Source organism: Acipenser ruthenus, chromosome 31 (genome assembly GCF_902713425.1).
Source record: "Acipenser ruthenus chromosome 31, fAciRut3.2 maternal haplotype, whole genome shotgun sequence".
In the NCBI taxonomy this organism is placed as follows: Eukaryota; Metazoa; Chordata; class Actinopteri; order Acipenseriformes; family Acipenseridae; genus Acipenser; species Acipenser ruthenus.
Window position 1 is genome coordinate 3,540,730 of NC_081219.1, and position 16,176 is coordinate 3,556,905.

The following is a 16,176-nucleotide window of genomic DNA, read 5'->3' on the forward strand; positions in this document are numbered from 1 at the left end:
AAACAAGCAATTATCTGTATATGGTCACATACTGTATATGCTCTGTACATTTCACAATACTGTGCATTAAAAATGATATACTGTACTGTGCTACTGACCAGTATGGCTTTTCGTTTTAGTGTTTATTTATACATTTAAAGATATTGATAGGTACTGGTAAAACTAACAAGTAAAACAAACAGCATCCCAAACTACAATGTGTAATTCACCAGTACTTTCTGTAAGGGGATTACATGATAATGTAAAACAAAGTTAGTAACGGTTTCTGAAAACTAGTATTCAGTAACATGGCTTTTATATTCAGCTTTGTATGATATACATTGACTTGCAATTTTACAAAGGTCTCTTGACCAGTTCCTAGATATTACTGGGGAAAACTCTTCACCACAGAGCAGTGAAAGTTAGCAGATAGCCACAGTAGTTCCAGGGGAAGAGAGTGGCACGGTTGGCACCATGCGTCATAGGGCACCCTGTCATAGCATTTCCACCTAGGTATGACATCATTACCCAAAAATTACAATTCAAAATGCTGTAGTTTATTATTTGTACAAAACACGCCCCTGTGGGCCGTACAGTGTAATAAGAAGTACCATTTTATGAATTTATATTCGTTAAATGTAATACAAATTGTATACATTATAAGTTTTAACACTGTACAACGGCTGTGCCAACAAAAACAAGAATAAAAGCAATAAAAAGAACAACCAGACAATCTGCTTAACATTGCCCTTAGGTCTTCAGGTTTCTCTCTGTCTTTATTTAAGTAACAACCTGTTTGTCGTCGTCCGCATCATCATCATCTCCGTTACTGACACCTGCCTCTGCAGCAGAGTGCTGGTGCCTCACCTCTGCTGCTTTCTCGTGGATATAGACTCATTACGAACATCAGCGTTTTTATCAATGTCTACAAATGCATCTCATCTCCATCCTCCACTGGCATTTCAACATTTCTATTTAGTGCAGGAACAATGCACTGTCAATAATAAAACAAGCACTCTAATGTTATATTCTTAACTAGACCACTGATACTGTCCATGAAACAATGTCATACTGTACACATTTACAGTGCCTTGCGAAAGTATTCGGCCCCCTTGAACTTTGCGACCTTTTGCCACATTTCAGGCTTCAAACATAAAGATATGAAACTGTAATTTTTTGTGAAGAATCAACAACAAGTGGGACACAATCATGAAGTGGAACGAAATTTATTGGATATTTCAAACTTTTTTAACAAATAAAAAACTGAAAAATTGGGCGTGCAAAATTATTCAGCCCCCTTAAGTTAATACTTTGTAGCGCCACCTTTTGCTGCGATTACAGCTGTAAGTCGCTTGGGGTATGTCTCTATCAGTTTTGCACATCGAGAGACTGAAATTTTTGCCCATTCCTCCTTGCAAAACAGCTCGAGCTCAGTGAGGTTGGATGGAGAGCATTTGTGAACAGCAGTTTTCAGTTCTTTCCACAGATTCTCGATTGGATTCAGGTCTGGACTTTGACTTAGCCATTCTAACACCTGGATATGTTTATTTGTGAACCATTCCATTGTAGATTTTGCTTTATGTTTTGGATCATTGTCTTGTTGGAAGACAAATCTCCGTCCCAGTCTCAGGTCTTTTGCAGATTCCATCAGGTTTTCTTCCAGAATGGTCCTGTATTTGGCTCCATCCATCTTCCCATCAATTTTAACCATCTTCCCTGTCCCTGCTGAAGAAAAGCAGGCCCAAACCATGATGCTGCCACCACCATGTTTGACAGTGGGGATGGTGTGTTCAGGGTGATGAGCTGTGTTGCTTTTACGCCAAACATAACGTTTTGCATTGTTGCCAAAAAGTTCGATTTTGGTTTCCTCTGACCAGAGCACCTTCTTCCACATGTTTGGTGTGTCTCCCAGGTGGCTTGTGGCAAACTGTAAACGACACTTTTTATGGATATCTTTAAGAAATGGCTTTCTTCTTGCCACTCTTCCATAAAGGCCAGATTTGTGCAGTATACGACTGATTGTTGTCCTATGGACAGAGTCTCCCACCTCAGCTGTAGATCTCTGCAGTTCATCCAGAGTGATCATGGGCCTCTTGGCTGCATCTCTGATCAGTCTTCTCCTTGTATGAGCTGAAAGTTTAGAGGGACGGACAGGTCTTGGTAGATTTGCAGTGGTCTGATACTCCTTCCATTTCAATATTATCGCTTGCACAGTGCTCCTTGGGATGTTTAAAGCTTGGGAAATCTTTTTGTATCCAAATCCGGCTTTAAACTTCTCCACAACAGTATCTCGGACCTGCCTGGTGTGTTCCTTGTTCTTCATGATGCTCTCTGCGCTTTAAACGGACCTCTGAGACTATCACAGTGCAGGTTCATTTATACGGAGACATGATTACACACAGGTGGATTCTATTTATCATCATTAGTCATTTAGGTCAACATTGGATCATTCAGAGATCCTCACTGAACTTCTGGAGAGAGTTTGCTGCACTGAAAGTAAAGGGGCTGAATAATTTTGCACGCCCAATTTTTCAGTTTTTTATTTGTTAAAAAAGTTTGAAATATCCAATAAATTCCGTTCCACTTCATGATTATGTCCCACTTGTTGTTGATTCTTCACAAAAAATTACAGTTTCATATCTTTATGTTTGAAGCCTGAAATGTGGCAAAAGGTCACAAAGTTCAAGGGGGCCGAATACTTTCGCAAGGCACTGTATAAAGCTTTATTGAATACGGTACATTTTGTCTAATGCCTTCACTAATCTCCTGGAAATAAAGCCAGTGTTAAGAAATGCCTTATACAAAGTCTCGCTTTTCACTTCACGCCAAGCCTTTTCCACCAAGTTAATTGCATCAAGGAGCGTCACATTGGGGAAACTTGTGCGCCTCCATACACTTCTGCAATACCATGCATCAGCATCTGTTGCACAAAAAAACAACCAAAAAACGTCAATTTAACATAAATTGCACACTATTAGTGTAGCAAACATAGCTACGTGATTATTAAAATGTCATTAACTGTTAGTGTTTGTACAGGGGACGTGTGTGGATCGTCAGTGGATATCAGTGAGGCAGACACAGAGCAGTGGGTGTTGACACGCTGTACAGGCGGCAGGTTTAATAACATATGGGTCAGAATAATGGACAAAAATTCAAAGAGCATAATAATAGGAGCATGCTATAGACTGCCAAATTCAGACGCCAAGCAGAATAATGTGTTATACATTGTTATACAATGACATTAGAAATGCGTGTAGAAAAGGAGAAGCCATACTGGGGATTTCAACTTCCCCTGTATAAAATGGGAGAACCCGGTGGGGAGCACGACGGACAAAATTGAAATGGTGGAAATGACAAATGACTGCTTCCTAACGCAATTTGTCAAGGCACCGATTAGAGGGGAGGCATGCCTTGATTTAGTCTTTTCAAATAACGAAGACAGAATAACTAAAACAGAGGTCAGAGAGCCATTGGCAAACTCAGACCACAATATGGTCTCATTTGAAGTGATTTTTAAAACCCAAATGTAATGACTAAAGCTAAGGTTTACAATTTTAGAAAAGCAAACTATGAAGGTATGAAACAGAGACTAACAGAAGTAGATTGGAGTAAAACAGAGAAAACATCCACAGACAAAGGATGGCTGTTTTTTAAAAATGTAGTACTAGAGGTGCAAAACAATTACATCCCAAAGGTAGACAAATCTAAACCTAAATCAAAATGGCCAAAATGGTTTAATAGATCAATTTAAAAAAAAATATTCAGCGAAAAAAGGCACTTTACAGAGCGTTTAAAAGGGACCAAAAACAAACTACACAGAAAGAGTACTTGGAACTACAAACACAAGTCAAAAAGGAAGTTAGAAAGGCCAAGAGAGAGATAGAAATCAATATTACTGAGGGGGCTAAAACCAATTCCAGAATGTTTTTCCAATATTATAACAGGAAGAGAACATTCAAAGAGGAGGTTAAATGTCTAAGCGACACAAATGGCAAAATCATCATAGATGAAAAAAAATAGCAAATATATTAAATGATTACTTTTCACAGGTTTTTACAAAGGAGGACCCAGACAACATGCCCCACATGTCGACCTGTTCCTATCCAGTTTTAAATAACTTTAGCATAACAGAGGCAGAAGTGTTAAAGGGACTAGGAGCTCTTAAAGTAAACAAATCCCCTGGGCCAGATGAGATCCTCTCAAGCATTCCCAAGATTCAAGCATTCAGAATCTTAAAAGGTATAGACAATGTCGACCCAGGGGACTTTTTTGACCTGAAAAAAGAAACAAGGACCAGGAGTCACAAATGGAGATTAGATAAAGGGGCATTCAGAACAGAAAATACAAAGAATTGTGAGGGTATGGAACCAACTCCCCAGTAATGTTGTTGAAGCGGACACCCTGGGATTCTTCAAGAAGCTGCTTGATGAGATTCTGGGACCAATAAGCTACTAACAACCAAACGAGCAAGATGGGCTGAATGGCCTCCTCTCATTTGTAAACTTTCTTATGTTCTTATGTTCTTAACACAGGCCCGACGCTCGGGTACCAACAATGGTAATCCTAGCAACGGCTTTAATAAAGAAGAAAAAACAAAACAAAGGTAAAAATAAAAGTTTGCCACACAAGGCGAGTGTTAGTCTCACTAAACGAGATGTCCCGCTCCAGGAACCTACTACACTGTGGTAACCTTCTCTATACTTGGATGGGATCAACATCCCCTAAACTAACCTATTGCTGTTGCTCCCGAAGTCCCGCCTCCCAGCGACTGCGGGTCATGGTGACGGACCTGACTGGGCAGAGCCTTCACAGGCACCGTCTTGCAGTTCAAGGGTTCTGTAATAGTTACCCTGCAGAGCGGACGCTCTCCTCCATGATGTAAACAAAGGCTCCCCTCTGTGTAGCACAGGGGTGCAGTTGCTTCAAGCTGTGATGCAGGCGCTTTTTGAGCTCCGCACGGCATCCCCGGGCACGCCCCCCAACTAATCCAGACCTCCTGATCAGCTCAGCGCCAGGCGAGTCTACCTGCTCCATTGGTTGCTTAGCAATGTGTCTCCCGTTCTGTGTCCCAGCTGCACACATTTCTGCAGGAACCAGTGACAGTGTTAAATAACTTGCAGTTTCAAATTGGTTCCAGGTTTTTTTTTTTTTTTCTTCTGTGCACATTTTCGCCAGAAAAGGCCAAAGTGTGGCAAAAGGCGATAGAAAAGGGCACTTTCATTGGCATTAAAAATATCTTTTGGATCCCAAATGGCTATCGTCGTCGGAAGCACACCATGGACCCACATATCAAGTACATTTTCATCAACGTCAGCAGCCTCCCTGCACTGATGCTTTAAAATGATGCCATTCCTTTTCCGTCTCTCAAGCCAGCCGGTGCTGTTGGAGTTTTCACAGCCCAAAGCATCAGCAAGTTGAGTTTTTTCGTGAAGGACAGGACGGCTCAATGGTAAGTTTCTGGTACAGACTGATTTAAACCAGTGAAGCAGTGCTTCTCTACTTAAGCAAAAGTTGACCTTCAGATTTGTTTGGTAGTCATTCTCACAGGTTGATGAGTGGTACAGGGTTCGTACGCTAGTCTGGAAGTCTGGAAAAAGTATGGAAAAATGCCAGACTGATTTCCAGGTCTTGAAAACTCTTGAAAAACCATGTCTCCGTTATGAAAGTCTTGAAAAAGTCTGGAATTTTACTAGTATCACGGGAGAATGAAAATAATTCTGCGATTATTTATTTTTATTAATAATAATTGATCTCGAAAGGGGATCAGCAGTAGCGGCAACTATCTAGGCAATTTATTGGTAGCAACTATGTTGCTTGCGACCAAATCCCATGAGGATTGCCCCGTGTAACACCCCTGACAAGCAATCCTATCCAGTCTGCTCCAGTGAAACGAAGGGTAAAATGGACACTACAACAGCCAAAATATATACATTTATATTGAAGGCTATGATTTTTCAAACAAAGTTACAAACTGGAATTACAAGCTACTGTACTCTGCTCACCAAGATTCACATTTTGTTTTCTTGTTGTTACCTTTATTAAATCATTAACATTATTTCCCAACAAGAAAAAAAAATCAAATACAAAACAATAGTTATTATCACTGACTCAGATAAAAAAAATAAAAAAATAAAAAAATAAAATATGGTGTGTATAAACGTACCATGTGGTAATGATTTTTCCTTTGACATCATAAGTGCCGTCGTGACTGTCATTTGCTGTCCTGTGTAACAGGAAAACTGTGCATATTAAACAGTATATATGTTATAAACAAGTCAGTCAGTTTTAAGCAGAGTAATTCCCCATTAAAGCCCATGTTGTCTGGCAGGGACATGCCTCCTCTTTGTAAACAGAACTCTGTTCTAACAGGATCCGTTATAGGTGGAGTGCGTCTGTATAAGAATTAACACCTCTACATCTCCTGTTGCCAGACATTCCTACACAAATGACCACACTGCAGAAGACAGCACAATTTGTGGAATAAATCACTGCTATGGGACAAATGCAACCAGGAAGCAAAAATAACACAAATTAATTTTCAAATTAGGCACTTTAGAACCTCTTGAAATTTCTATTGCATTCTATTGTGAAGTCATCATCCTCCAGAACTTTTATTTTGAAAGACATCTTGTTCATAACAAGAGCTTGTTTACACACTGCTTTTTCCATCAAGCTGAAGAAGGACTTGTAATCCGAAACATCCTGTTTTATTATATATATATATATATATATATATATATATATATATATATATATATATATATATATATATATATATTTTTTTTTATCAATTATTCACATTTCTGTGTACCTACATTAACTTTTTTATTTGATTTTGCTCCGTCTGATACACATCAGTTTTCCTTTTTCAAATTTTACATATATGTGTATATAATCTCAAAACAATCTGGATTATATTTTTTTTATATATTCATGCAATACGGACAATGCAAAACCGAGGTAAAGTAATGTGTTTCTTAGGAAGAAAATGCAAGGGGTTCTGTAACTCTTTAACTCTTTGAACTTCTTAAAATAATGACTGCTTTTGTTGAAAATTACAGAAATTATGAAAAACTGAGGTATAGCAACCCTGAGGTATCACAGAACATGCTTAAACTAAATCTTAAAAAGACTGTGGCAGATTTCTTTAAAATTTAAAAGGTATATATTTTTATTTGAAAACAAGGACATTCTTAAGGGAATTCACTTTTAAGCAGATGTCTTTACAATGTGGTTGCGAGTCTTATTTCAAAGTGCCTGAATCTTCTTTACAGCATCTGAAAGCTCATGTTTATTGCTGCTGCTTGCTCACGTGGTGGTCCAAAGACCAAGGATTACCATCCGCATTCCTGAAGGGAAACCCAAGCCTGCAAACAGTTCTGTCTGTCTGTCTGTGTCCAAACATGTGCTAATAACAAGCTAAATATCTAGCAGGCTTCTGTTTTGCATAGATGCCCACTGGAACATTGAAGTGCTTAACTGTGAATTAAATTTTAAATCAATCTGCGCATAAATACCAGCTTTTTCCCTTAACATTGTAATCTACAACTAATCTGATAACATAAAAAGCTACATAAACGTTGATACTTTCTGACGCTGAAATCATGTCTGTGACAGGACAATGAAGGCTCAATTCGCAGCTACTGGACAGCAAATCAACAGGAAAGTCACAATTCTGTCATCAGCTGGATCCAAACAACACCCTCCCTCAAAACCAGCCAGTCAAACTGCCAACCCTGCTTCAGTTCCTTCCGCACCAGCCAATCCACTCCCTGCCAGCTTGAATGATGCCCCACCTCCAACAAGTTTTGAGTCCGACTCTATACTACACAGACAATTCAACAATTGTACAGTTAATTTATCTGGCAATGTCCAGATAAATTATAATAAGAAAGAGTAAGAACCCAATAAATATGTTAGCCAAATAATAATAATAATAATAATAATAATAATAATAATAATAATAATAACCGTTTTCTCTACGTCTGTCGTTTTTCTGTTCTAATTATGTTAGGGACTATTTTCCTCAGCGGAAGGTTACCTGGTGAAATATCAGAAGTTCAAGGTAAATATAGGTTTTAAAGTTTGTGGTAGATGACCTTGACTTTCGTTAGCGCCCTCACCTACGACTCGGGACTCATAACTCCAGTCATGGTCATCTACCACACAGTGGAGCCTGCATCGACAGGCTCTATCGCTTAAATATATACACTATGTCTTGACCTATTTATAATCTTTAATCCTGTTTATAATGCTGTCTCAGGGGAGATTATGGAAACAGAGGCTGTCTGGCTCTCAAAGACTGCTTCCATATAAACCCTTGTGCTTCATTTAAACCTCTTTTCAAGTTCTACAAATCAGGTGCGTTGACCTCACAGTAATCAGTAAACTGTCAGCATTTCGGATGTCCGCACTCATGAACAAAAACTCAGACATTGTCAGATTGTCTTCATCTCCTTATTTTGTTTTCTTTACTCATTTATTGTGGTTTGAAAGCACAAACAAACATGTTTCGACTTGAAGCTGCCGTCCTCGTTTAAACGTGAAAAACTTGGACAGGCGCTCGAGGTCAAACGTGTTTGTTTTCACTTTGCTTTGAATTGAGGGAGACTTGTACTGCATACTAGTATGAACTTTTCCTTTATATTCATGGAAGTATTTTATTAGCTTCAAAGATTGTGCTGCCCTTTTAACACACAGGGAGATCTTAATATTAAAACATTCACACCTAGACAAACCTCTCAATCGTCTCAGCGTGTGAGCCAGCTTTGAATGTCAAACTTCCATTGACCTAACTTTCAGAACCATTCCCAATGCTGCTTTGTAGCTGGGCTCCTGGTAGTGTTAATCAGATAAAGAATGTCAAACAAACATATTCAGACTTAATCACTGAAGCTGCTTAATAGAAAAGAAATGCTGCTAATCCTCATATAAAATTAAATACCCTTTAATCATTTCTAAATGTACATGGAACATGTAATTATAGTCTGTATGTAAATGTAAAATGTTTTAAAGTCTGTACAGTAGCTGTTGAACTGAGATACTAAATGCATTCTACTTTACAGTACTGCAAGTATTACCCTATTCGGCCCAAATCAACATTCTTCATTATTTTCTCACGAGTGTCTATTTCAACTAGAAAAAAAAATGACTGGACGAAAGGCGCAGCCCGCGTTACAGGATTTTATTTTGAAAGTCGTTCTCAGTATCTTCAGTGGTGAAATGAGTTTTTGGGTTCATTCTTATACCACAGGGTTTGATGTAGTCTCCAAGGGCTTCCTGTTCTTTGTGAACTACATGTTCCTGAGCTTCCCGTTCTTTGTGAACTACATGTTCCTGAGCTTCCCGTTCTTTGTGAACTACATGTTCCTGAGCTTCCCGTTCTTTGTGAACTACATGTTCCTGAGCTTCCCGTTCTTTGTGAACTACATGTTCCTGAGCTTCCTGTTCTTTGTGAACTACATGTTCCTGAGCTTCCTGTTCTTTGTGAACTACATGTTCCTGAGCTTCCTGTTCTTTGTGAACTACATGTTCCTGAGCTTCCTGTTCTTTGTGAACTACATGTTCCTGAGCTTCCTGTTCTTTGTGAACTACATGTTCCTGAGCTTCCTGTTCTTTGTGAACTACATGTACCTGAGCTTCCTGTTCTTTGTGAATTACATGTTCCTGAGCTTCCTGTTCTTTGTGAACTACATGTTCCTGAGCTTCCTGTTCTTTGTGAACTACATGTACCTGAGCTTCCTGTTCTTTGTGAATTACATGTACCTGAGCTTCCTGTTCTTTGTGAATTACATGTAACCAGAGCTTCCTGTTCTTTGTGAACTACATGTTCCTGAGCTTCCCGTTCTTTGTGAACTACATGTTCCTGAGCTTCCTGTTCTTTGTGAACTACATGTTCCTGAGCTTCCTGTTCTTTGTGAACTACATGTTCCTGAGCTTCCCATTCTTTGTGAACTACATGTTCATGAGCTTCCCGTTCTTTGTGAACTACATGTTCCTGAGCTTCCTGTTCTTTGTGAACTACATGTTCCTGAGCTTCCTGTTCTTTGTGAACTACATGTACCTGAGCTTCCTGTTCTTTGTGAACTACATGTTCCTGAGCTTCCTGTTCTTTGTGAACTACATGTACCTGAGCTTCCTGTTCTTTGTGAACTACATGTACCTGAGCTTCCTGTTCTTTGTGAATTACATGTTCCTGAGCTTCCTGTTCTTTGTGAACTACATGTTCCTGAGCTTCCTGTTCTTTGTGAACTACATGTACCTGAGCTTCCTGTTCTTTGTGAATTACATGTACCTGAGCTTCCTGTTCTTTGTGAATTACATGTAACCAGAGCTTCCTGTTCTTTGTGAACTACATGTTCCTGAGCTTCCCGTTCTTTGTGAACTACATGTTCCTGAGCTTCCTGTTCTTTGTGAACTACATGTTCCTGAGCTTCCTGTTCTTTGTGAACTACATGTTCCTGAGCTTCCTGTTCTTTGTGAACTACATGTTCCTGAGCTTCCCATTCTTTGTGAACTACATGTTCATGAGCTTCCCGTTCTTTGTGAACTACATGTTCCTGAGCTTCCCGTTCTTTGTGAACTACATGTTCCTGAGCTTCCTGTTCTTTGTGAATTACATGTTCCTGAGCTTCCTGTTCTTTGTGAACTACATGTTCCTGAGCTTCCTGTTCTTTGTGAATTACATGTTCCTGAGCTTCCTGTTCTTTGTGAACTACATGTACCTGAGCATCCTGTTCTTTGTGAACTACATGTACCTGAGCATCCTGTTCTTTGTGAACTACATGTACCTGAGCTTCCCATTCTTTGTGAACTACATGTAACCAGAGCTTCCTGTTCTTTGTGAACTACATGTACCCTGTAGTCTCAGCTATAGAAACAGATCCTTTATTATCCTTCCCTAGGACAGAGGTAAAGTGGAGGCGAAAAGCACTTATCCAATTGTAATGAAACTTGGTACAGTCTAGCATGTGAAGTGTATACCTATTTTTCACAAATATTTATACACTTAAATGAAGTATGCACTTAAGCAGATTTGTGATCTGCAATCTCAATTCTTATAAATATTACTGTACTGGTAACATAATGCATTATTGCTACAGTCTTTTCTGTTTCTTCGAGGCTTTACTTAATTCGGACCAACAATTCATTTTTTTACTTGAATAAGAAAACACAAACATCAGATTATAATGTATTTTATTTAAATGTACAGTGATGCACATTGCAACCTATATTCATTCATAGTATCTTCACGCATCTTGATATAATTTTAGCCTACTTATGAGGAACAAACAAAATATGGCACAAGGGCCAAAGTAAAAGGTTAAACAAAACAATATGTACTATAGGCTGAGCATTAGCCTTCACAGTACATTCACAAACACACATCAAAACACTCGCCCACTCCCTCCACCAGACAAAGCAAGGGTGATCAAGAAGATTTTTCACGGTGGCCAAAATGAGAGTTTACAAATTCCTTTTCCTCAATTTCTTCATCATCAAGATCAACATAGCTGACATATAACAAAAGCTGAGTTTGAGTGCCTGTGTCTGTGCTCTCATCAGCCGTTAGATGCCATGCTATTCTTTAAGTTTGAACTTAATTCAGACTGGTCAATTGACCTATGTCATTTGTTCTTCTGGATGTTGTATGCCTGCTTGATGGCATATCTCCTAAATACGTTGCACTGTGGATCAACAGCTGCAGCCCACTCTACAATACCCTTGGAGTGAGTGAATTTAATATTTTCTTTTGCCTTCATTGCTGCAAGTTGAAGGGAGGCCTCTGTCAGATTTTCTTGTTTTTCAAAATGCTGTTTGAACGCAGAAGACGTTTTATCAGCACTGTTTTTCTTTTCATTTAAATACAGTTATTGTTTTGTCTTATGACCACATTGCTTCATTTCTACATGGTGTTTATCAAAATGACGTAGAGAACTTTTTTACCGTGTCCATTAGTTTTCCGCATGTGTAGTACTTACAGCAATTTGTCAGCTTTGTCATACATCATCAAGTATTCCAACTCCCAATCTTTATTCCAAAACCTATGGCAGTCGCCCTGTTTTCTCTTTTTTTTTGGCACGGCCCCACCTGTATCATCGTCGTCTGTTCCCTGCGGAGTAGGTGTCAGGGAAGGTACTGACTGCCCTGCACTTGGGGTGGCCTCTGCATTGCTGCTCACTCTGGCTAGGCTAGGTTCTGACTGCCCTGCGCTCGTCAGGGTGGCCTCTGCATTGCTGCTCACTCTGGCTAGGCTAGGTTCTGACTGCCCTGCACTCGTCAGGGTGGCCTCTGCATTGTTGTTGGTCACTCTGGCTGGCCTACATGGCACAAGAATTAAGTATTCTCAAATACTATACTGGCTAAATATTTTTAACTTATTATAAAAAATGTGTATGGTACTTACTTATGTTTCACAATAAACTACTACTCAAATCTACATGTTTAGGCAATCTTAGTTTTTTTTATAGAAATTTATTTTTAAATACTTGGCATTCATGCATTTTGCATGAAAAAGGTTATAATAATAAAACAAATAATTGTATTCGATATTTAAATCTATTTATTTTTGTTCAAAAGAGCCAACTTCACAATATTATGAATCTGCCTAACATACCTTATAATAAATTTGTCCATTTCGTTTCGTTTTTACCAACGGTGTATAGAGCATTGCTGCAAGACAAGTAATCTGTAAAAGATGACGCGGTCACGTTCTTTTCCCCAGAGATTGTTAGGCGATTTTTTAAAAAGTGATGGATAAAATCAATCACATATCAAAGCTGCGTCTCGGGGGCTGTTTAGAAAGTGAAAGCGCAACACACGGCCCCGGGGCTGCAACTGATCACCCCTGCAAAAGATTTCTCCTTCCTTTTATACACTCCCCAATTAGCACCAATTACCAAACTGGACACACCTGTGACTGCTGGCAGGGACAGATTTAACCCCATCCTTGCCAACCTTATATTCCCCCCCCACACACACACTATACACATTTAGGGCTTTTGCCCCGCCACACAGCCATTTTAGCTGTATGGAAAGTGTGCACAATGTTACAGGCTCAGTTAATACAGTAAATCAGGAATAGAGACTTAAACAGGGTACATTTAATGGTGCCGCCGTGGTAATGGTTAAGGATTTTTTAATTGAATACACTTAGGCTCGATATACACTTAACATTATTTAGCTCAAGTTACTGGCAGTATCAAATGTGGGGCTATTATTTTATTTATTTATTTATTTATTTATTTATTTATTTATTTATTTATTTGACAGATGCCTTTATGCAAGGTGACTTACATGTGTTACAGGGCAGTACTGGGTTACAATACTAGAATACACTATGAACTGGGATGCAACAAGTTAGGATTACAACATTTATATCTACAGTGACACAGTAATGCATAGCTGAGGATCCAGTAATGTGATGCAAGGTAAGGCAGACAAATGCATTGTAGGAGGGATGGATCAAGAGATCTTCAAGTGCAGTCTACACAGCTGGGTCTTGAGGAGGCAGGGGAAGGCAGTGAGAGTCAGAGCAGTCCTGAAGTTCTCCAGTAGCTGGCTCCACCACAGAGGGGCTAAGGAAGAGAAAGACCAGTCATGGGAGGATGGAGAGTGGAGGGAAAGCATGACCAGTCAGCCTGTAGAGGAGGAGTGGAGAGGGCAAGAGGGGGTGTAGGGAGACACGAGGGATTGGAGATAGGAGGGCAGTGTGTTGAAGAGAGGTAGATAAGAGTAAAGGTCTTGAAGTGAATGCAAGCAGATAGGTAGGCAGTGGAGAGTGCGAAGCAGAGGGGTAGCATTCAGTACATACTGTTCATAAACATCATGGTCCACCATTCATCATACTGATAGCTCTGATTTTGAACTTACAGTTGTGGCAATAGGGGTGGATGTTACGGACACGCTTGTATTGAGTTGAATCCCCCTCTACCCATTATTATTATTATTATTATTATTATTATTATTATTATTATTATTATTATTTATTTCTTAGCAGACGCCCTTATCCAGGGTGACTTACAATTGTTACAAGATATCACATTATACATTATTTCACATTATACAGATATCACATTATCTTTACATACAATTACCCATTTATACAGTTGGGTTTTTACTGGAGCAATCTAGGTAAAGTACCTTGCTCAAGGGTACAACAGCAGTGTCCCCCACTGGGGATTGAACCCACAACCCTCCGGTCAAGAGTCCAGAGCCCTAACCACTACTCCACACTGCTGACCCATAAACCAAATGGTATTCCATTAGCATATGTACAAGTTGTAGTGATCCAAACATATCTGCCTTGACAGTATAGCGGCCTAATAACCCCTTTCCATATCTCTTGGTTAGAGATATATTCTGTACTATTAATAACCCCTTTGCATATCTCTTTTGGTTGCAGGTATATTCTGTACTGAAATCCTGGACAAGTGTTTATCAGCACCCTGTCAAAACAATGGAACATGTGTGGACATTATCTTTGACTACAAATGCGAGTGCCCGACGGAGCCTCTGAAGTATAGCGGTAGAAACTGTGAGGAGCTGTATGACCCGTGCTCACAGAAGCCCTGCGCCAGCTACAGGAACTGTACCAGCACTCTCGGAACTGAAGAGTACCATTGTAGCTGCCCAACAGGCTTCACGGGCAACAACTGCACTCTCAATATCAATGAATGTGATAGCAACCCGTGCATTGAAAACAAGACTGAGTGTGTGGATGGCATCAATGGGTACACCTGCCAGTGCCGGAATGGCTACACCGGGGATGACTGCCAGTCTAAGATAACCAGTTGTACCGCTGAGACCTGTCTTAATAATGGGAGCTGCAGCGATCGTCCTGAGGGCTACCTGTGTGAGTGCACCCCTGGGTTCAGGGGGGAGCACTGTGAAGCCAATATCAATGAATGCCAGCTCAGCCCGTGTAGAAACGGAGCCATCTGTGTGGACGGAGTGAATGAGTACCACTGCTTCTGTGTGCCTGGGTTCCAGGGCTATAACTGTGAGATTGACATCAATGAGTGTGCCTCCCGGCCCTGCAAGAACAACGGGAGCTGTATCAACGAGAAGGACCACTATGTGTGCACGTGTCTCCTGGGGTTTACAGGTAAACGCGCACACACACACATACACACACACACACACACACACATACACACGCACGCACGCACGCACACACATGCACGCGCGCGCGCACACACACACACACATGCACGCACGCACACACACTCACAAATGCACACACACACACACACACACACACATATATATATACAAGCAGTGGAAGGGGCAAGGCAACACAAGCAACCACAGACAGCCATCATCAGTTAAGATGACTGCACTGCATAAGGATGGATATTTACAGAATGCATGTCTGTGCTATCTGCCAACATAGTCCTAAAACACTAGAGAATACAGAACATACTGGTATTACAGCACAGCGTATACAGCCCAACCCTCCCATTAAACTGTATTTGGTTGCTCATCCAGTATGACACTGAAAAACTGTTGGTTGATCCGTGTTGTTGATGCTGCCCTCTCAAACTGAAATGACACAGCACATTCCACTCGCCCATGTAAACAGTTTCATAACAGTGTACCTCATACACTTCCATTTTTGCAGCTGACAATATCATTGTGTCATACATCTGTCGCATGGGTGTCCTGTTCTTAAAGTGCTTCCATTCCCCTATCCATGTTACTGTGAATGGTACTGCTGGCCCATCACCCCTTCCTCCCTTGCAAAAGACTATGCCACTGAATTCCATACAACAGAAAGTTATGCTACTCATGCACCTGTGTCTCATATACACTAAATATACACTTCCCCTCATGTTGTGATTTACCATACATATACACTTCCCCTCATGTTGTGATTTACCATACTGTGACAGGGTCTTCCTCGTGTCACGCGTGTGGGTAGCCGCTGTTCAAGCATACAGAGAGACAGACGTGGTGTTGTTGAAAACGCCGGCACAGGCGCGCAGGTTTTATTCACAAACAAACAGAAAACAAAAGTAAAATAAAGGTGGTCATGTGACGTTACCAGCGATGGTAACGCACAGAGGACTAGTACATCAAGCTGTACAAAAAGTGCAAAATAAAACACAATACCACAAACTATAAATCAAAGGTGCCGTGAAAACGGCAGGCCTTGCAACAGCCCTGAGCTATCTCCCGCGGATGTTTTTAACCTGA

General features: G+C 40.2%; 1 protein-coding gene across 2 annotated transcripts in view; it reads left to right on the forward strand.

The window, feature by feature from the left end:
* The window catches only part of LOC117396973 (protein crumbs homolog 2-like), a 197,460-nt gene that overhangs the window by 104,327 nt on the left and 76,957 nt on the right, over positions 1-16,176 (forward strand). For both annotated transcript variants that reach the window (XM_059005292.1, XM_059005293.1), the window contains one exon: positions 14,384-15,085. In XM_059005292.1, the coding sequence (XP_058861275.1) occupies positions 14,384-15,085 (702 nt within the window). The remainder of the gene's footprint in view (positions 1-14,383; positions 15,086-16,176) is intronic.